We start from the raw sequence: 23,199 nt of genomic DNA, 5'->3' as shown, positions 1-23,199 counted from the left end.
GCTTCCATATGATGAATAAATTATCAACCAGTCAATGAGTATTGAGGAAAAAGAAAAAGCATTTTAAAAACAAGCAGGGAGTGCTGTGAGGGCCCCCTCATGACCACAGACTGCCGAAGCCGTAGATTTCAAAGTGGAAACTAATAAGAGCGGCGTATGACCTCCCAGTCAATCACAAGCTCTGGTGTTCCACTGTTAAAGACGATGCCATGCTCCATCTTCAAAGAGGAGCCAGCATTAATATTCATTCAGTAAACAGACAAGATTGATAATTATGGCGCCCAGGTGAGAGGTGGAAATTACACTGCCTATTCACAGGCTCCCTGCCTGTCTAAATGGTACTGCTGCCGCTGGCGGAAGCCCAGTCTGCCATACCTGTTTGTCATAATTTTGAGGTAACTCAGCCTTACCTCACTCTACAACGACCAACAGAGATTCAAAATTTATGTTCCAGTTTGAGGCTTTAGTTTCCACTTCAGGCTGCCCTAAGATGGTGATGAAAAAGATCCAGAGGGACTGAACAGGCTTTCATAGCATCACAACATAAACACTTAAGTAAATTTATACACTCAGACATTTATATGTTTTCTTGTACTATCCAACTGATAATGTAATAGTGTTTCAGCTTGCACCCATGGTGTATAATTTGCAATAAAACAAGGGCTGACTATAACCTTCCTTCCCAATTGCTACCACAAAGAGTGATTTATCTGTCGGCTTTTACATTTAGGTCCACGAGTATTTGTAGTTTTGTCTCTGTACATGACCACAGAGGACTTTAGATAAAACAATCAAGACGTGATTTAAGTGCGGAGCTTCAGCTTTATTACCTTCATTTTTATACAGCTTCCCACTTTCAGAGGCCCAAAAGTATGTGAATAAACTAAAATCGTTTTAAATGCAAGGACTGATTTTAATACTTTGATGAAAATAATTTGCAGTCAATGACTCTCTGATGTCTAGAACCCGTGGACATCACCAGATGCCGTGTTTTCTCTTTTGAGATTCTCTGTGATGCATTTACTGCAGTCACCTTCAGTTGCTACTGGTTTGTCAGTCTCTGTGTCTCTTTTGGATTCTCTGTTGGGTTGAGACCAGGTGACTATCTTGGCCACTGAAGAATGTCCAACTTTTGTCCCTTCAGAAACTCTTGAGTTGCTTTTACAGTATGATTTGGTCATTATCTGTACACGGTGTGTAGAGCTGCCCTATCAGTTTTACACCGTTTGACAGAATGTGAGCAGAGAGTATAGTCCTGTACACTTCACAATTCAACCTGGTACTTCTATCAGCATTCACATCATCAAACACTAGTGAACCAGTTCCACTGACAGCAATACATGGCCTTGTCAGAACATTGCCTCCACCATGTTTGACAGATGATGAGGTAGGCTTCAGATCATGAGTTGTTCCTTTCCTTCTCTATACGTTTCTCTTCCCATCATTCTGGTACAGCTAATTTGGCCTTCTTGGTCTTGTGTGTAACCAGTGGTTTGCATGTTGTTGTTAACACTCTGTATTTCCATTCGTGATGGTGTCTCTTGAGCTTGACAGTGATACACCTGCCTCCTCAAGAGTGTTGCTGGCTTGGGTAGATATTGTGAAAGGTTTTTCATAACAACTTCTGTCATCTTTCACTTTGACCATTTTCCATGGTCTTCTAGTCTTTTCACTGTTGCTGAGTTGGCCAATGCATTCCTCCCTTTACAAATGTACCAGACTTTTAATTTGGCCACTCCTGACATTACTGCTGTCTCTCTGATGCATTTTTGGTTTTTCAGCCTAATGATGCCTCCTAGACTTGTTTCAGTATCTCTTTGAACCTTTGAAAAGTGAAGTGCTACCAAATACAAGTTCAACTCTGGAAATCAGCACCTGATTTATTTGATAAAAACTCACAATGACATCTGTCATGGTTTTAGGTATATCAGGTACTGTGATGAAGGTTTAAGTATTAACCTCCTGCCTAAACAATTTTTTTTCCTCTAAATAAACTTGTATGTATTTTTTCATCGTTTCTTAATTTACTCTGGAATATATTTCCCTTTATTTTTACTGTAGCAGCAATTTTCATAGAAAAGTTACTCTATAGAGACTTATTTTTTACAAAGCACACACTGTCATTACCTTAAAAAAATCTGCAGACTTCGCCTCAGAGACATGTTTTTCTGAAATTTTAAATACTAATAAAGTTACTGATAAAATGAAATGAAGAAGAGGCGAAAAGTAGAAGATTGCAGCCCTATTAAATTTTTCAATACCTCTTTGGTAACAAGATTTCAAGTACTTGTCGCTCTTTACCCTTTTTCCTGCCACTTCTTTCCTCCTCTTTGCCATCACAAAGAATCGTGTTACTTAATGATTTATCAAGGACACTTTAGACCCACACGCAGGCAGATTTCACATCGGATTTTCCAATATTGATCCAAAAAGGATCAAAAGGTGCCAGATTTTAAATAAAATCCTTCTTAATGTTTTTAAAAATGGTTGAGTTTCCAGGGACTATGTTACATGACTCCGCTGATTAGTGAACAATGTAAAATATAGTGTCGCACCATTGGTAGGATTTTGCTATCATTTGTTAAAACTGAGCAGACATGCAGCTGTGACAGGCAAAGACGGTGCACTTTCAGACAGTGTAATTAATTATAATCAAAAGCAGAGTCTTTTAATCTAGTCACACACAAAGCACTGATTATGCATCTCAAAACAGCAAGAGGTTAGAGAGTGTAAAGGTTGATGCATGGGTGGTCATGGCACCATGATGGTGAGTCCATGATGAACAAGACAAATGTAAGCAATGCCAACAGCACTGATGACAAGATAGAGAGACACAAAAATCGGTGTGTTTTGTACCTATCGTTCGGCAGTCGTCATTCCCCACCCCCCTCCCAACCCCGCTCCACTGTCAGCCCCTGTCAGAGTTGATGCCAGCTCCAGGGTTTTCGTGATGGGACACTGACAGGGGTACAATTCAGCCTGTGCTGACAGGAAATGTGCTTTTCTGCAACCATGAGTGTATGTGTGCATACTGTGTAGGGGTATGTGCTCGACATGTACGTAGAGGGTGGCAGGACCTTATGCCTGGTTTAAACGCATTGAAATCTTGAAAAATAGATAACCCCTTGAGGCGGGGAGGAGCCGCCCTTGGCCGTCAATCAGTCTCCAAATCTCTACACAGATAGTGGCTCAGTGTACAGAAAGATATTGGCAAGGTTGTCGAATCAATGGCTGCTCTGTTTCACTTAGAATACAACAAATCTGCCATTTCTGGAAGCAAAAAAGTAACTAATTTGCAATCTGTCATGGTGTTAAAGCCAAATCTTTAACAGCAACAAAGACAACAGCAATTAAGCTATGCTATACAGTAGTAACACCTCAACCACATGTGACACAGTACTGCAGGCCTCACCTAGTAAATGCCAGAAACTGGAACACCAGCAAGTTTCCCTGCAGGTCATTCTCTTCTCGATTGGGATCAAAGGGTAGGGGTTCTGTGGGATCCAGGACATCAGCCACCTGTCCACTAGAGTCCACGATGTCAGGGAAACCAGCCGAGAAGAGGTGGGCCAATGAGCTTCTGGAGCTGACTGAGCAGGAACTAGAGTTAAATTAGAGGAAAAATTCAGCACACATCAATCATTCGCCAAGCAGAAAAGACTTCAGCGAATGCGTTCTTGATGCTTTACGAGCAGCAGGAGGTAATGCGTTTAGTCCCCACTGCACTGGCTTCACTTGGGTGATTTGCGGTTGTAAATGAGGCGGAAAAAAAATGTCTGGATCTGTGGAGCGGAATACAATGCTGTTTTTATCATTTTTCGACCTAGCTTTGTTTGCCTTGGATCAGTTCCATCTCGACTCAAGATGTTTATCTTTTGGGCAATAACTTCAATTTAGTGACTTCATCCAATTAAACTGAACCTGAATTTCAATATCCGGCTGGACTTAAGAAAAATGTGGGGAAATGATGATTAGGCAGCATAAGGATGTCAGCAATATCTGTCAAGCAGCGGTACCACAACAATACTAACAGGGGAGCGAGAACGGGTGCCAAAGCACTCCCAAAGGATTTTCTTGCATAATTGGCAGTTATCTCTAATCATAGTGGCCACCTGTTTTCCCACAACTACGGTAACATTTATAACTTATACTCTCAGTGCTGACACCAAACATTCTGGGTCTGATAACACCGTGCACAGATGGCTGACTAAAGTGCCGGCATAGAAAAATGAACAATAATGTTTGGGCTTCTCATAAAAGTAATGCTGCCTGTGTCCATGTTGAACCCACAGTGTCACATTTGTGAAAGAACGAAGCCCTGATCAAACTAATTAAGGTAACATCAGTGAAGAAGACAGTCGACTGGGCTTTTCCTCTGCAGCTGTGTCAATTTCATGCTTTCCTTCTCTCCCCCATCGCTCAGAGTTGTATCTTAATTTAGCCCCAGTTAATATTCAAGCCATCATTTTTATTTCAAAAGAGGCTCAATCAGATATGCACGGCAACTTCAATTAAACTTCTTTAGACTTCATTGTTCTTCTCAAAAGAACTGGGTCATTCCACACTGAAAACAGTCAAAAAGATGTTTTGGATCCGAGTGAAAAGGCAGAGATGTTTCAGCCCACTGAACTGAACAGCATTGTGTCTGGATCCAAACTCTGGGATCGGAAAACAGTTTCAGAGCCAGCTGCTTATTTACTGACTCTCTGTACTAGCACAATGCCTTGTTTCGGAGTTAGTGTGCCCATTATTTGCAGAATGCACTCTCTCATTCGGTTTCCTGTCTAAGACCTGGCTATATTTCCACTGACATTATGATCGTAAATTGCCTGCTGAGTTCATTGCATTCTGCTCAACTAAATCAAAGTCAAAACCTCTCCCTTACAGCTGGATTTAATAATGAATTTCACACTAACAAACAGTGCTGAAACCATTACCCAAAGTGGGATGTAAAAGCTGACAAAACATTTTTCTTTAAATTGGCTCTGACCTGAATTCTCCTACTTACTGGCAGAAGTGTTATCCTACCCAGTGCAAACATGTTGCCAATTAGTGAGCCAATCAATATCCCTCTGTAGATAGCAAGATAGCAAACTTTTGTGGTAATAAAGGACCGTACTAGAGTTCACGCAGGATACCAGGCTTCATAAAACAGTAGCATGTTGAAAGGATATTTGAAGTGCCTTTCTTTAGTAATGTTTCCTGTCAAACATGAGTCACCCTCCCATGCTGACATGGAGAGGTTAGCCAAATCAGAAGCTGTAGCGAGGTGGAAATCACTGAAAGTACAACTAGAAGAAAGGGAGAAAATTGTGTTTTTCAGTTAGCTGAAAACACGGTTGTTTGACAAATCAGGAATCCACTAAAAACATATTTTTACACACTAATCGTGGCCACCCGATTCCAGTTAGTTTTCAGCTAATGCATTTTTCAGTGCTGCAGTTCAAAGGCATCTATCATTGTTTAATGTTTTACAAATAAAAACTGGCCTTTATTGCAATTTGTGGTGCACAGCTGACGCCAACAACAAAGCCTCCATATCCTCCTTACAGAGGATCACAGATAGCTTTGGGTTGCAGAGTGGTCCCACATGCTGGATTAAAGACCGGTGTAAATGACTAACAATAACATGAGTAATGATGATTCAGATCCACAGTGGAGAGAGCATGAAAAAATATGCCACAATATTACATTTTTAAGAGAATATCCATCATGTTTTAGGAAGGCTATCCTAAAACATGATGGACACTCTTGGAGTAAAATAAAACATTAGCTGATAAAACACACACACAAAAAAGACACTGGTAATATTTTATGGCCATTTGGCATTTCATTTGTTTTAAGCGTGTTTTGATGTGTAAATTCAAATCCTTCTCCTCACACACAAGCTCTTAATGAACAAGTCTTACAGAGCTCACAGTACAGTAGTAGATCATCCAAATAGAGAAACTCTTAGGGTGCTAGCTTACATGTGTTTTCTAAAGTTGTCAAAAGTAAAATGGAAGCTAGAACCCTCAGCAATTAGGATCCTAGCAGTAGAAACCCTCTCTACATTGGTATTTCTCTCTCTCAACCTTCAGTATCATGATCTAAGTTCATACACTGATCTGATGTCAGTATTTCTTATTTCTCTGGGTTCTCTTACTCTCTCCACTGTCCCCCTTCCCCTAAGTAGTCATGATACATGGCTGCCTTTCCAATTGGGGTTTGTTTCACAGGTTTCCTCCAATAAAGGAGTTTTTTTTCTCCTCAGTGTTGCTAAGTTCTTGAGAATTAATCTTGTGTTTTCTCTCAATAACATTATGAGATCTTTACCTTAAAATGGCCTTGGGCAAACTGAACTGAACATTGCAGAGATTTGGGATCTTCAAACTTTTATAAAAGTTATTGTTGATGTCCAATAACTATTTTTTTAAAAAGAGTCTTTTCTTTCTGGGTCACATCATTGCTCGTGTCTGAGGCAGACAACAGACTGGGCTCACCTGGGCACATTCATCCCCAGAGTAATGACAGGGGCATGGACAGGGGTGAAGGGCAGCTCCTGAAGTTGGTCTCCCTCATCATGAAGTGAAGCTGAATCACCTCCTCTTTGCTGAAGGTCCATCTCCAGGTGGGCGAAGTTGCTGACAGCTGAGCAGGCCTGAAATAAAAATCATTAATAACAAAGCAAGGAATGATTAATGCATAATCCAATAAATGAGATTACCACTGGCTGCAGTACATGAGGATTTTACGTCAACGCTATTGTTTTTATCACGATAACTTACTCAGACGTATTATACAGAATGGCACACAGCCAGTTCCTTAACAACATTACACACACGTGTCAGTGAAGCCATGTGCAGCAACGTGAATTGACTGAACTGTATTACGGTTATGGACAGAAAGGAATCAAAAGAGGACTTGCTTTGCAAAACATTATTGTCACCTTGATGTATGGAAAGCATGTATACTGCATTATGGAGACTTGGATTATATTTACAAGGCAATAGGATGAAAGCTTGTGGTGGATTAGCTAAAACTGATTCAGGAAATTGCCTAATACTCTGAAAAGCAGTTCCAACCGCACACTTACAGTGGAAATGCATATCTTTAAAAAACAGCAGCCATATGTCACGGAGGACGTAAAGAGCTTACTCTGGTTAGGTTTACTGGATGTCTGCATTGATCCTCAAAGCTTATCTATGAGTCACAAGACTATAAATAGCCTTGTCCATCAATATACACCGCAGACACACAACTCTTTCAAAGTGTGTCAGAAACAAAGACAGCTGGACGCTGCGGGCTTTAGCAAATGTTATTTAAACAGGAGTAAATTGTGCATTTCTCAGGGGAACTTTTCAAAAATGTTTTGCTCTAATAGAACAGGACAGGTTATGTGGTCCTGAGTCAAAATGCTCACAGTCACCGTAATAAAGAAACATCATTTCAATTTAGTAGATTATTGATTGTCATAGTTTGGGGCATCACTGAACGACACTGGCTGCTAATTGTCCAGATGGATACGATAAATTAAAATCTGGATAAGTGCACAATGCAGTCAGGGTCAATTCATTGTGATTTTTGGTGTTTTTCAAGAAAAAAAAAATCTGTCAAGATGGGACCCAAATTTACATTTTTCCATAAAGAATACAAGAGGAAAACAGTATGGGGCAAATAAAAAGCGTTTTAAAGGATAAATATGTCAATGCTAATGCACAATAGGCAGCGTTATAGTCACGCTAAGGCTGCCGAAGCATTGGAAGGGCCAATGACAGTAAGTTCAGGAAAAAGCACAGATGACTTAATCAGCCTATAACAAGTTAAATTATTTTTCTTTAAGAGTGCATTTTGCATTTTTAATCACCAATGTTTGCATTGTGCTGCTTTACAGTACTCGACTTTACAATATATTTATGAAAAGAAACAGCACAGTTAATTGCCTGTGGATCAGTTCAACATTTCTACATTTTTTGTGGCAAACATTAATCCCCACTTCATTGTCATTGACAGGCACACAGCTGGAGGGGTATTAGCGAAGATAATTAGCTAAGAAGTGCTAATGGTGTCATTTTGCAGTTGTTTTTTTCCCCTGGTCTTTGATACATGTGCATGGTTCAGATGGCATATTAAACACCATGCGAGGCTGAGCATTATTGGGCTTTCCGTCAAACGTGCTGGTAATAACCTCGACCAAAGTCGTGCTACTATATATACGTATATTCAACATACCCTACATATGCACCGTTATTCTCTGATCAAACAACCTGCAATATAATAACCTAAGAGAATTTCAATGCATAATGTAGAAGTCTTAACACATTTTAAAGGCTCAGAGTAATTGAGTTATACTTTATCTCAACTTGCTACCATAAAACCTATGGAGTGTGATGACATACGAGCACTTTTTATAGGCTGGTGAGTTCAGGGTGTAAGGTTACAAGGACAAATGGAGGTTTAAACAATAAACGCTGCAATCTAGTTTAATTACTCAATATACGCAAAAGGAGTCTCAGAAACTTGCTTACAGTATCAGAACAGAATGAAATGCCAGCGCGGAGACCAAGGAAATACACAGTACACAGTAATGTTGACAGTGTTTTCTGCCCTATATGAAATCCAGCAGTGGATTCTACAGTATTGGCATTTAGAAAGTACAAACCAAGCAACCAAAGTCAGGCACTTTAACAAGTCGCCTGCATTTAAGGTAATATTTTCAAACTGCTAGCAGAATGTGACCTTTAAAGAAAGGTTATATACACTATGAAAGAACATAATACAGCATGTCTTATGTAAAAACATAACATAGTAAAATTCATAGTAATAAAGCTTCTCACTCCCTGTATGTGCTACTCTTCTACACTGTAGAACAATAATTATAATAAATAATTATTACATCTATTGTTTTGGGATTGATGCACATATAGTAACGGAAATAATTTAACATTCAGTTTTCCTTTAATGTAAAACATTCTGTGATGCAGTTGGAAGCCAACCGGTGCAACTGTAGGTGCCAAGCTAACCTATTACTAAAAAAAGGAAATGCTGCTGTGTTGCCAGAAACAGACATTAGATTTGAAATATATATATGGAAAGAAATAAAAAGCATTACAACTTGTGTGAATGAGAGAACATGGGTATAAATGAAGCTTATTTCTTGGAATGTAGCCCAGTAAGTACAAGATGTTCCTACTTTTAGATAGATAGAAAAGTGGATAAAGTTATTCTGACAATTTCACAACACGACCTAGTCTGTCTTTCAAAATGAAATTGTATTGTGTCCTTCTGCCATGTTGTCTTTCTTATTATATTTGATCCTTCCAGTAAGTCTGATTCCTAGTTCCTGGCTTATTTCTGCAGAATGATTCATGGTTTAAGATATATAGATTTTGAGCATGAAATATGAAGGAAATCCATTAAAGCTGTAGTTGACTAGTTACAATATCGCAGGACTTCTCAGCTATGCTGAAAGGGGTATACCTGAAAGCAGGTATACAGTCCAGGGCAGCACTGAACGAGCCCCTACAATCTAATGTGATAATAAAGGGGAGGCAAGCAAACACATTTGCTGGTGTGTACGCTTAAATTTGAACAAATCTGCAATGGTGTTCATTAGAGGACTAGATACTACATTAGCCACCAGTTCTGTCCTCATATGAAAGACAGGAGACATGGGGTTAAGTTAAAAAGAATACAAAATATTACATAACTAATGATATTCAAATGTCCTTGCAGTTAGGCACCATAATTGCCGATGTGAATTCCTTTCCAGAAAGAAAAACAAAACAAGATTTAAAAAACAGAGTCATCAAGATGGCAGGGTCAAGATCTCTGTGTGAGCTATAACCATGGCAACGATTAGTGTGTGCATTTCCCCTTATAGCTCAGTGGCATTGCAGACTTGATGTATTAACAGTGAGCACTTTGGAAACTTCACAGCAGATATAACCAACAACACTCCAGTTGCAATTAACAAAGCTTATATTGTGACTACTTGTGACAGGCTTAAGTTGATTATCACTAATAACATAAAAGTAGAAATAAACATGCCCTGTGCCTCCTGCATTTCGAGAAAACGGTCCATCCCCAGCTGCAGGATGTGACTAAACTGAAACTGTTTACAAGCAGCCAAACAAATCCCTATACTTCTCAAACAAGGGCAATATGCTATGTGGGGGTTTTTTCTACATCAAAGAGCAAATGTGCATATATAAGGATGTGAAAACTGATTTCGATAAGCTGAAAAAGATTCAGGGTTAATCCCAGGATTAGAGCATTATCCTGAGCCCACATGGTGAGGACATAGAGGGGGCGACACACTGTCTTACAGACTACCTCAACTTTTGTGTGGACACGGTCGCCCCTGCTAAGACGGTACGGTGTTATCCTAATAACAAACCGTGGGTAACACAGGAAGTCAAAGCTGTCCTCAACATGAAGAAGAAGGCTTTCAGGAGCAAAGTGAAGGAGGAGATGAAGGCAGCACAGCGGGAGGTGAAACGCTGCCTGAGGGAAGCAAAGGACACCTACAGGAGGAAGGTGGAGCAGAAGTTGGAGAGGAACAATATGAGGGAGGTCTGGAATGGTGTGAAAACCATCACAGGCCACAACACCAAGAAAAGCACAGTGGGGGGGACTGTGGAGAAGGCAAACGAACTCAACAACTTCTTCAACAGGTTTGACCAGCCCACAACCCCCCCACCCTCACCTTCACTACAGAGTCCAATCCCCACTCTCCTACCTCCCTCGCTTCCCCCCCTTCCTGACACCATGACACCCCCCTCCTCCAATCCCTCTCTCAGCAGCAAGACATCTCCCCCCCTCCCCTCTTCCCAAACATCTCCCAGTGTCACAGTGGATCAGGTCAGGAGACAACTGAGGAAGCTTCGCCCCAGAAAGGCAGCAGGCCCAGACAAGGTGTGTCCTAGGATGCTAAAGGCGTGTGCTGCTGAACTTGGGGAGCCGCTACAACGAGTCTTCAACCTCAGTCTGCGACTGGGGAGAGTGCCCGCCCTATGGAAGACATCCTGCATCGTCCCGGTCCCCAAAAAGAACCGGCCCAATGAGCTGAATGACTTCCGACCGGTGGCACTGACGTCACATCTTATGAAGACTCTAGAGCGGCTCTTCCTCAACCTCCTCCGACCACAGGTACAACATGCCCAGGACCCACTACAGTTTGCATACAAGGCGGGTGTCGGAGTGGAGGATGCCATCCTGTACCTCCTACACAGAGCCCACTCACACCTGGATGGGGGAAAAGGCACGGTCAGGATCCTGTTTCTTGACTTTTCCAGTGCCTTTAATACCATCCGGCCCTGTATGCTTCAAGAAAAACTGAACAGGATGGAGGTGGACCCCTGCCTGGTGGCTTGGATCTCCGACTACCTCACCGACAGACCACAGTACGTCAGGCTGAAGGACATCACGTCTGACACAGTGGTCAGCAGCACAGGAGCACCACAGGGAACTGTGCTGTCCCCTCTTCTCTTCACCCTGTACACCTCTGACTTCTGCTACAACTCTGAATTATGCCACATTCAGAAGTTTGCAGACGACACAGCCATCATGGGGTGTATCTGGGATGATCAGGAAGAGGAGTACAGAAGTCTGGTGAGGAACTTTGTCGCATGGAGTCACACAAACCACCTGCAACTCAACACCTCAAAGACTAAGGAACTGGTTGTGGACTTCGGGAGGTCTAGAGCAGGTCCACTGCCGGTTCAGATAGAGGGGGAGGAGGTGGAGGTGGTCAACAAGTACAAGTACCTCGGGCTGTGGGTGGACAATAAACTGGACTGGTCATGCAACACAGAGCACCTGTATAAAAAAGCCCAAAGCCGACTGTACTTCCTCAGGAGGCTGAGGTCTTTTAACATCTGCAGGAAGCTCCTGAGGATGTTTTACCAGTCGGTGGTTGCTGGAGTACTTTTCTATGCTGTGGTGTGCTGGGGGAGCAGCACAGCAAAGAAGGACTCATCCAGGCTGGAGAAACTGATCAGGAGGGCTAGCTCTGTGGTCGGCATGAAGCTGGACACTCTGGTGACAGTGGCAGAGAAAAGGACATTAAAGAAACTGATGGACATTATGGACAATGCTGGGCATCCTCTGCACACGGCCATTAACAACCAGAAGAGTCTGTTCAGTGACAGGTTGCTTCTCCCAAAGACAAGAACTAACAGACTTAAAAACTCCTTTGTCCCACACGCCATCAGACTGTTTAACTCCTCTCTGGAGGGGAGAGGGAGGGGAAACAGGAGGACAAAGGAGGGAACAACTAAGCTGTAGTGCCTCTTCACCTCACTGTGCAATACCTTTTGTGCAATACTTTTGTAAATAGTCAACGGTGCAATAGACTCAATACTTGAAATGTGCAATTCACTTGTATTTTTATTTTTATTCCTATTTATTCTATTTATCCCCTTCGTATATTTTATTTATATTGTCTCTGTATTTATATATATGTGTGTGTGTATAACTCTGTAACTTCTGTCGGTGCTGTGCTTTTTTGGAAATCGAATTTCCCAGAGGAACCCACCCGAGGGATTAATAAAGTTCTATCTTATCTTATCTTATCTTATCTTATCTTATCTTATCTTATGATTTCCTCGCCATTCTATGAGATTCTTCCAATGCTTCTAATGTGCATATTTCCAAATATATGCATATTTGTGGGTGAACGTAGTCTAATTTAGCAAAGACAAGGCAGCTTTCAAAGGCAAAATGAGTCTGGCAGGCAATTCGCGGAAGCAAACACCTACAACTGCAGGGAATAGGTTAGCCCTGCATCATTTCAGGAAATTATTCAGCAAAGTTAATCAAATCAGAACAGTATAGCTTGCTTCCTCATTTACGCTGCAGTGAATCCTCTGGCTGCAATGATAGGACTTGCGTTCAGATGCATAAAGCTTGTTAGCATTTAGAGCCAGTCGGATATGTTTTTTTCTCTGATGTAATTTTCATTATTATCTCTGTGTTAGTTCACTGGAAAGTATAGGGATTAAATCAAAAAGAGTTTGATAAAAAGGCATTCATTAAAAAAAAAAACTTTTTATTGCCAGAATTTGTATTTCAAATGGAGGGTTGATTTACACACGAAAACAGCTAATTGTTACCAATTACCAATCACCAATAAAAGAAGTACTGGACAGGGTAGGTTAAACATATTTTTTCCTAATTAGTCAAAACATGAGTTTGACGTAGAACAGTGAGTACCTTATTATAAAAAAGCAGTCTTTGTAGAATAATTGAAAATCCAAGTGAAAAAATAATGTTTCTTTTGATTCTAAAGATGAAAAGAATCCGCTTCGGCACCTCCAGCATCTCCAAAGACAAAGAGTGTGCAGGGCTGGAGTTCAGGTTAGAGGATGTGTGTGTGTTTGTGTCTCCATGGGTACATGGGTATGAGCTGGTAGCTGAGTGCTGTAAAGGTGAGTGTGGCTTTGTACTCCAGTGAAGAAGCGGACAATGTACGACATTGTGCGTCTTCGCTATGATTGAATGTACACCTCGTAAATGTATCTATGACTTACTTTCACCTAGTGTTTGTGTATTTTCTGCAGCGCGCGTGAGTGTGTGTGTGAAGGATGTGTGCGTTTCTGTGGGTGCGCGTGTGAGCGAACGGGGGTGGAAATCTTACGACATGTGACAGCTGGTGGGCCGATGCCAATGGGGAAGGATGGAGCAGAGAAGGAAACGACTGTTGCCACGGCAACGCCGAGCTGGAGTGGCTGATGGTCGGGTAGCGTGAAGTAGCTGCCAGCTGAGACAGTGAGAGCTGCGGAGAAACAATGCAAATGATTCGCTGTTATTATTATGATTATGAGCAACAGGGCTCAGAAATATACTTTACACCAGAGAGACACATGTGCTGTCTGAGATGGCAACACCCCATTACAATGCTTTGACACTTATAAACCCTCGTCACTCTACCTGCCTCCAAAACTACTGCTTTTTTGCACGCTGTCATCCTCCCGCAGGTCAACTTTAACTGACTTGTGAGATTGTTTCCATCGTTCTTTATGATTATCTTAAGTATTGTGCAAAAAGTGTCATGTAGAAATATCAATCATTACTCATAAGGGACTTGAAATGTAATTCAAAATGCCTCCAAAGACCTACATTCAGTGGTACATACACTGAATGGTGTACATTTCGGACATCCATCAATACACAAATATAAAGTGTTTATTCTGAATGTTATAATAGCATTTTCTTTCTTATATTTTCCCATTTTAATTTCTGTTTGAAGCTGTTGTAAATGCAGAGTGAAAATAATAAAACTCACCTCACCTTTACTTGATTTCTAAGTAATTTGTCATATTTATTTATGCTTTGCGTTTCTCTTTCCCACTGGAATTAACTGCCCTTAATGTAAAAGTGGCGTGTATAACACAACTTTGTTATTTAACAATGATGGAATAAGTGCTGTAGAATTGCACTTATATGGACACTTCAGAGCTATAGACGTGTCTCCACAATCACCATAATATTAAGTATGAAATACATTTCACATGTGAATTGCTCTAATCTTCGGTTTTCCCCACAGCTAATCCTGGGGTATCTCGAGGCATTCCCACACTCCACGGGATATTTTATACTGCAGCGACTAAGTCTGCCTAAAGGTTTCCTCAGAGATGGGCCTCCACAGGCAGACAGGTGGCATCTTGATCAGACAGCCAAATGATACTGTTTATATCTCTAAGCTAAAGAGCAGCTGTTATTCTCTGAGCTCCTTCTAAAAAAATGTTTCTTTCTGCCCAGTTATGTTGATCCTTTGTCTTATTTTAGTCTTTTCATAATAATACACTCTGATCAGAATGAATACATCTAATTAAATGGCCCCCAAATTACCGTCACATTCAAATCTGCACCATTGTCCCCTAGACAGGTGACAGCTTATTGCATCGGATTGTGAAGAGATATTTTATCCAAGTTTGTTTATCTACCTTTTGGGTAAAAGTCTTTTTGTTTGCTACTGTGAAATGATTACTAAAACTTATCCAAATCCTCTATTGTCTTTGAGAAAAAGGCAATGCTTTATTTATTTATTTAGCAGGGAAAATGCAGAATATATGCATTATACCAAATATAGCTAAAAGCTCATTCTCATGCATAGTCCCTGTGCATAGGCTCCTAATGACATGCAGATAACAACAAAAGATAGTAAATCAAAACCTGACAAATAAAAGCGTGTACACAATGAAATACCCTCAAAAGAAATGAAACAATAGTAGTTTCTAACTCGAGAACACACAATCAGCAACCCCAGAAGGAGAGAAAACATTTCATCAGTGTATGAAAATTCTGTGCTGCCACATTCATTCTCCCACAGCTCATTGACCGCAAACCTGAACAACGTTTTCAAATTAAATTTAAAATGTACTGCACTCTCCGATGCTTTAAGATTTCCACGTTCCCAGTAACTAAAAAAACAAAACAAACTGTTTTATCCAAAAGTTGCAAAACAAAATTTAATGTAGCGCTCACTTGCTTAAGCCAACAATACAACTTGTCACAAAGTTTTTAAAGAGGTTATGGCGCTAAAGTGTGAATAATAACGTATGGTTAACCAGTTGGACATAACTCATCTTAACTTCAGAAGCAGTTACCAGGTTAACGGGTTAAAAGGGACTTCATACACCTCCCGTCAGACTGTACATCTATACAGTAATTGCCCTGTGTACATGCCTGTTTGTACTTGATTATGTGCCCTACTCTTCCTCCATCTTTCTCAGTCCCCCCTCAGATCTGCCCAGCTCTGGAGCCAACAGCAGTCCTCACTGAGTCCTTCCACAAAACTTAGTCTAAGGCTTCGATCATTGCTTACCATACAGCCACTGTACTCTATCAATAATCAATAAATGTTTCTAATTGTGTTCCGTGTTGAGGGCTGTACTAGTGAATGTCAGCTATATACATAACATTTTAAAAAGATTATAGATTTTAGTTTGTCTGAGGCAGTGACAATATGTGTAAATGAACTATGAATCTATTTCATACAGTTTTTGTAAACTGTGTAATGTTTGCATGAGTCATTAAAGTAAAAGTTCTCTCTGAGAAAACACCACTTTATCATTCTCATGATTACGCCTCCTCTTTCTTCAGATCAATAAAAAGACAAAGACCAGGTCGTAATATATAAGGAAATATCTAAAGATGTTATCCCTGATGCCTGCTTTGGATATTTTTGTTTTTTGAAAGTTAGACAATTAATGTTAACTTTTTTCCTAATACAGGTAAAGAACATTTCAAAGTAAAAAAAAAAAGAATTATATGAAACATTTGGGGAAACCAGTTTCCAAAAGTGATACTGTTGTTCCTTTAAATAATTTATAGTGTGTTGAATTAACTTAGCACACTGAATCCTGCATGTCAAGGTTATCATAGGTTATTATGTGAAAGCATTCGAGAAATTAAAACTTTGTGAAATTATTTTGTTTTAGTTTAGTTGTTTTAGAACTTAAATAAATTTATTACTATATACTAAATAAACTATATGATGGATACACATGTTTATTGACACTCTGGATCGGTCAACTGCTTTCATAAAGTTATGTGTTGTTATTGTGAAATATGCACTAATTTTCGTAACTATTGCCTCTGTCACATCCTCCATACGATAATAAATAAAAAGACAAAAACTAACAGTGAAACTTATAAAAACTAAACTAAAACTAAACATTTCCAAATCATAAAAAAGTCAATTTAAATAAGAAAATCCACTCTGGGAACTAACTCAAACTAAACTGTATTAAAAAACAAAAAACAAAAGGTCAAAACGAAATAAAAATAAAAACTAGTTAGAAAATATACAAGTGTAACAACTCTGCCAGCCAAGATTAGTAGGATCAGTGCTGCGTTGCTTATTCGCTCAATCTCCGACAGAGCTTTACAGAATATTTTTTCAGCTTTGGAAGTCATTTTGATAAGTAAGAGAGAAAAGGTTATAATGGTAAAAATAATCTGTCAATGAACTGCAGTATTCCTTAATAATGGGCCTTTCAGTTCACTTGTGACCCATACTGAATCTGCTACACTCAAAACAAATGGCTCTCTAGATGGCAATAAAGATACTGCAATGAACTTTACTGAGCAATAAAAGAAGAATTGCTAACTCACCCACAGCTTTGTTGGCCTAACACACTTTGGTATTTTTCTGAGGACACTGCAAATGCAAATGCTTAAAATGAACTACAACAGACATCCCTGCTCTCTTCAAATCTTATCCTCAACAAGAAAAAAAACAAGGAAGACTTCACATAGCAAGTTCTGATGTGTCTCTGTGACACAGGGTACTTCTTCACAAACTGCTGGTTATAGCTAGTATTCATTTCATAGATGTGTGGCTACACTGTAGCTGCGTGCTGAAGACACACAGAGACACAGCCCACGATTCTAGCTATGTGTCCAAGCAACAAGTATATAAGTGAACAGATGCAACCACACAATTTTATTGAATGTCCACACATTGGCTAAATAGAGAAATACAAAAAAACCCTATAAAGACAAAAATCTATTAAAATGATATAAAGTAGCTTTAATGTTGGAAAAACATTAAACTTCACCCTGCACAACTAATCAAATCTTGATCTTGATCATGATTTTGGCTTGGTACAATTAAACAAACATGAGAGTTTCTGCTCCACCAGCAGAAAAAGCCAAAAGCAAATCAAGCACTCCTAACATCAGTGCCCATCACAGCCGGGAGTATCCTGGACTAGTCTGGACGAGTAAATTAAACATTAAAAGACAGAGATACAACAAAATGTAAATGCCTGGCACAGCACAAGACTAAGAGCCTGTCCCTCGAAGCGGATTCTTCTGGAAAAACTTCGGATTTAGGGCAAGTGATGTTAATAAAAGAACAAACCATATACAAAAAGTGCTGTAAAGTTGTGTGTCTGTGCCTGCAAAGCAACACAACTAACTGATCAAACCACCTAAAAAACATCACAAACTGTAGTGTAATAAATGCACCAAGGCAGACTCAGACATCCATGAAAGTGAGTCCGTGCAGCACATCAGTATATCCATCCACCTCACAAACACCAACCAATCACATTCCATGTGGCCACACATGAGACCAATAAACACAGTGCGTAACGAAGGTGTCAGGAAAATGGTCAACATACTCCACAAAAGATATGTTATCCCCTCGAGCAATTATCTTTCTAAAGTGGCAAAATCTGCACTGTATGCAAAATGTAACAGGGGAAATAGAGAGGGATCTCACAGCTGGTGAGTTATATTTACTTCCAACAGGCAGGTACAACGAATGGAGTCAAATGTTTGTTTGTTTTTAATTTTCTTTCTAAAAGATTTAGGCCAGGTAAATAAAGGTTTATTTTTCTGCAAAGATTAATTAAAACGGATTAATTTAGAAAATTTATATACAACGGTACAATTAAAAGATCATTTTTAGCCATAATCACGCAGCTAATCAAACTCATTACATGTTTCCATACATTCAGTGAAGCAATGTGATCTCGAGCATAATACTGAGTGAACAAACCAAAGACAGAACTATTTTAGAAAATGGAAAAATAGATGCCCCCCCGATAAATCAGATTTCCTCAATATCGATTCTGAAATAGAGTGTTTGATCTCTCTCGGAAGATCACATTTAGAAATCAAGGTCTGCCAGTTTGAACAATGTTTGAAACAACAGATGACCTGATGCTGAAGAGACAGAGCTTTCTCCCACTTCTGCGTGAAAAGTATCCACTTTTTAAAAGACAGGCTAGATAGATAGAAAACCACAAAAAAAAAAAAAAAAAATCACACTAAGAATACCTGATTCTGTTTCTCCCTTGAAAATGTGTTGGTGTCCTAGTTAAATTGCAACGCTTATTTGAAACCTGTTGCTACGGAAAAACCTGGGTGCGCTAGATTCCAGTTAGCTTACCATGTGTTCTCCTCAACATATCAAAGATATGAAAAAACAGCCACAGCTTAGACGTTTTCTGTGAAGATGCCATAGGAAACAAGATATTTGTCACCACTGTAAAAGTAATGGAACAAGAACAAACAACAACTGTGCTATTGATAAAGAGCTGCAGGTGACAGGCTGCACACCTCCAACTTCTCAGCAAGATAACCAACTTTAATGTGCCCTGTTATGTGCTTGCTGAGTGCGGCGCGAAATCAAAATAAATCAATTTCTCACGCCATGATGGGAAAAGGCAGATTTGTTTATTGAAACAGTGTGTGTTTGTTTGATTGAGGACTAAACACCAGTTGCTCTTTTGTGTATTTCTGACGACGGAGCTTCTCGAGGACCGACTGCTGCCAAGGGAGGCATTAAACCACACTTTTTGCCACCACAGTAACTAAGACTGCCATCAAATTAATCAGGGTTGAAATATTTTTGTTGTTAATTAAAAAAGAGCTGGCATATAGAACCAGATATATGTTGTTGTTGTTTTTTACGTTTTAAATACTGCCATCTGTCTAGGAAAGTGGCACTGATGGAACATATGGGACATGGTTTAATTGGAATCAACTGAAATGACACCTAAACAGAGCAAAAATGGAAGATTTTCAAACAAAGTGGTTTGACACATTTTGAATTGTGCTAAGTCTCATAGTTTCCTCGCTTCTAAAGACTATATTAGGTGTGGGCGTAAACCAAAATATGAGCAGTCGGTTGTTGGGATCAAGTCAAAATGTCCTCAAATGTTAAGACCAGTGGACTATCACATATCCACACATGCATGCGATCTCACATTGAGTCATCACGTCTGCACACAGAAGGCGTGAAAGACACTACGCAGACGACTCTGCGTGAGAGAATCTCACACACACACGCACATACAACAGGAGAATACACGGAGAGAGGCAATTAGACGTGGCATAACTGCGGCTGCCAATGTTCTAACCTCAGCCTGTCTGTCCTGACAGCCAAGTGTGTCATTTCTAGTTTCATGGGACCTGCACGTGAGTATGTGTGAATGCGTACATATGTGTCTTGTGGAAATACGTGCTGCTGACGAAAGATCTGAGCACGAAACAAATTCAGAGTGCTGCTTCAGTCTGCTTTGCGTGAGGAAACCGAGTTATAATAGAAGTGTGGACTGGCACTGTGGAAGGATGGACAGCCAAATTCTTGAGATGCGACTGATCCTCAGATTTGCAGCGTGTCTATTATGAAAATTGTTTTTGTTACAATATTAGTTTTCTTAATCCCCCATGGAGTGGGATTAGACAACACTAAATCCATACACCCCGTATCAGGCTTATTAGATTTCTGAGTACGGGATTGTGCTTGGAAGCTACAATGAGCACCAGCTATGTATGTTCATGTTTAATGGTTTAAATCATTTAAACATTTTATTTATTATTCATGCAAATAATTAGAATTATTCATGACAATAGAATAAATAGGACACCCTAGAAACAGCAATAATCAGGAAGCTGACACAGCCATCGTTATATGGAGCTACTTTCTATTTTGCAATAACCTTTAATTCCAAAATGACTCTGTTGTAAAGGCTTCGCCTGCATATATATTTGAGATCAGATCAGTGAATGGTTAATTTTAATACAGCACAACAAACACTGTTTGGTCTGTTTACATCTCTGTCTCGTAGTATAACACTACAGTCTATTGTCGAAGCTTTTATTTTGACAGTTAGGGCAAGGGGTACTGTAACAGGGTGAATAAGCTACCAAAACCTCATCTTTACTCATATTGAGCTTTAGCCTCCTTAGTGCCTGCTCAAATGCAGTTATATAATTCCTACAGCATATTCAAATCATTTGTGATGCTCACGATTCTGTCCTCCCTCACACACACAGAATCTCCAATTCTGCTCTTACAAATCAATGTGCCTGGCAGGAAGGAAAAAGTCAAGTAATTTAATGACGAATAATGCAAGATACAGTAAGTACGGGTAGGCAGATTCAGGTGGAATTCAGGTGGGAATAGATACGGGTAGCAGTTGGCACACAATGACAAAAGAAACTCCAACAGACTCGCATGGAGAAAAACTGAGCCTTTATCAGTAGTGGCAGGTTTACTGGCAGAATTAGCATGTGTGTAAAGTGGGTGGAGAAGATCCAATAAGACGGGAAGCAGGGAAAATGGTAGTCACTGCAGGACTGGCAGGAAAAGAAAGAAAGTGTGTACCGGTGACACAAGGAGATATTTTGACACTATAACTGTTTGTTAGCCTGCAGACTGTTGAGCTCAGAATTTGTTGTGTGCTCTTTGACCATTTGTCACGATTATATTTCCATTAGAGTCAAGGACCTAACTTTGCACGTATCCACTGTATATGCTAAACCAGCATCATTCCTTCAAGAAGCTTCATGAATGTTTATCTGCCCGCTCTCTTAGTGTCAGAACGCGCACATAAAGGAGAGAGAAAGACAGAGAGAGAGGCCTTGATGTGGGATCAAGCTCACCATGTGACTCACAGGAAGGAAATAATAGTCAGGCGTCGCTTTAAAGGGAGGAGGATTTCGAATGAGATCCAGTGAAAATGTTGCAGGGATTACTGGGATGAAATGTTGAGAACAACAGGCAGAGAAGTCAAGAAAGCTGAAGGTTTAAAATATTACTGATGCACCACACATATAGCCATCTAAGCAAGTCACAATGTGAACATTAGTACTTATAGTTCAGTAAGAATGTATGTGGCTGGGAGACAAGTGATCTCTAATGTGTAACAGTAGAGAAACACAAGTTATAGTATATAGTGACAACCACTGAATTAAATACAACTGTATATATAAGTAGTAATACCAAAATTGTGAAAATATTCCTAAAATATAGCTCTGTTACAGCAGAAATAACTTAAACGTAATGTGTGGGAATTTAATTGTATCTGTGTTGTTATGTTGGGTAGATCATCATAACAATTTGAGGACTATTATATTTTGGGCTATTATATTTAGGATCAATACTAGGACTGTATACATATGGGTCTAAACTTGTGGTCCAGCTTTGTGCCAACAATCTTTGCTATTTTTATCTAGGCTGAACAAGTAAAAATAGTAAAATAAACTGGCGTGCAGAGAGCATGGAAATCAGAGAATGAGGTAAACTGGCAGCTTGTTAAGACTGTGTTAAGAATGTTAAATATGATTAGAAAAATAGCTGCCAAATATATACAAAATTCAGTCTCATTTAGAGCTCAAATGGACAGAACAACTCATAATTACATTCACACATCTTCCATCCATCTACAGTCAATTATTTTGGTGTGAAATAAAAAAAAATGGGTGTGGGTGGGAGGACAGTGCCGAGTTTAGAACTGCTCCCTCACAGCGAGGAAGTCGTGGGTTCGAATTCACAGGCTGCGTGGAGCTTGCATGTTCACCCAGGCAGGGCTCTCTCCAGGTACCAGCTAACTGGTGATTCGATATTATCTGTGTGTGTGTGTGTGTGTGTGTGTGTGTGTGTGTGTGTGTGTGTGTGTGTGTGTGTGTGTGTGTGTGTGTGTGTGTGTGTGTGTGTGTGTGTTGGGCCCCATCATAGACAGGCTGTCACATCTCACCCTATGACTGCCAGGGTCCCCCTGTGACCCTGAATTGGATAAAACAAAAACGGATGGGGGTTGTGTACATAACACAAGAAAAAACAAAAACCCATGTAGCCATGACATGCTCATGACATGTACAAGAAGAAACCCTTAATGGAGTCCCTCAGCTATCTGAGTGCTTCTTTTGTTTGCAAGATTCTGACCGGAGAATGAAAATAGTTGCTACATAAAAGGTTTGCGGATTTTCTGGAGTAACTGGGTCATGATTTCTGGAAAAAAGACATTGTTGCTGAGTTGAGTTTTTTAAATCCAAAAGAGATTCTGAGCTCTGGGTAGCTCAAACAAAAAGACTAGATGAAGGCATGAAACAGCATTACAGGCCACAGAGGAAAAACATATGTGAATTAGATTTTTGGGTGAACTGCCCCTTTAACAGTCAATCTGTATACTACACTTATCTTGTCTGGAAAGGCACAGTGTGCAGAATTTTAATGTTGTTATGGATTATATTATTTTAAGCATTCTGGTGCCACGAGCATTTGATTTGTACAGACTTATGCTCTCTTACTGGCTGTCATTCTTGGGGCTTCAGCTCAATACCACCAAAGCAGGATTTTATATATATATTAGTTGGCTTAAAAACACATCTTCTGCTGTTTTAACTAGACCAAACATGACACACTTCTCCAAGATAATATTAACTGTTAACAAATACTGATCCCACGCAGTATTT

At 39.9% G+C, this 23,199-nt stretch overlaps 1 protein-coding gene across 2 annotated transcripts in view; it reads right to left on the bottom strand.

The window, feature by feature from the left end:
- nphp4 (nephronophthisis 4) overlaps positions 1-23,199 on the bottom strand; it is a 173,969-nt gene that overhangs the window by 61,744 nt on the left and 89,026 nt on the right. For both annotated transcript variants that reach the window (XM_086276157.1, XM_086276158.1), the window contains 3 exons: positions 13,619-13,756; positions 6,483-6,640; positions 3,413-3,601 (listed from right to left, as the gene is read on the bottom strand). In XM_086276157.1, coding sequence (XP_086132283.1) covers positions 3,413-3,601; positions 6,483-6,640; positions 13,619-13,756 — 485 coding nt within the window. The remainder of the gene's footprint in view (positions 1-3,412; positions 3,602-6,482; positions 6,641-13,618; positions 13,757-23,199) is intronic.

Source organism: Aulonocara sp. 'chitande type north' Nkhata Bay, linkage group LG20 (genome assembly GCF_057382095.1).
Source record: "Aulonocara sp. 'chitande type north' Nkhata Bay isolate Kocher_YH1m ecotype deep benthic linkage group LG20, A_spYH_male_GT1.1, whole genome shotgun sequence".
In the NCBI taxonomy this organism is placed as follows: Eukaryota; Metazoa; Chordata; class Actinopteri; order Cichliformes; family Cichlidae; genus Aulonocara; species Aulonocara sp. 'chitande type north' Nkhata Bay.
Note: the sequence above shows the minus strand (reverse complement) of the source record. Positions and strands in the feature narration are given on the sequence as shown.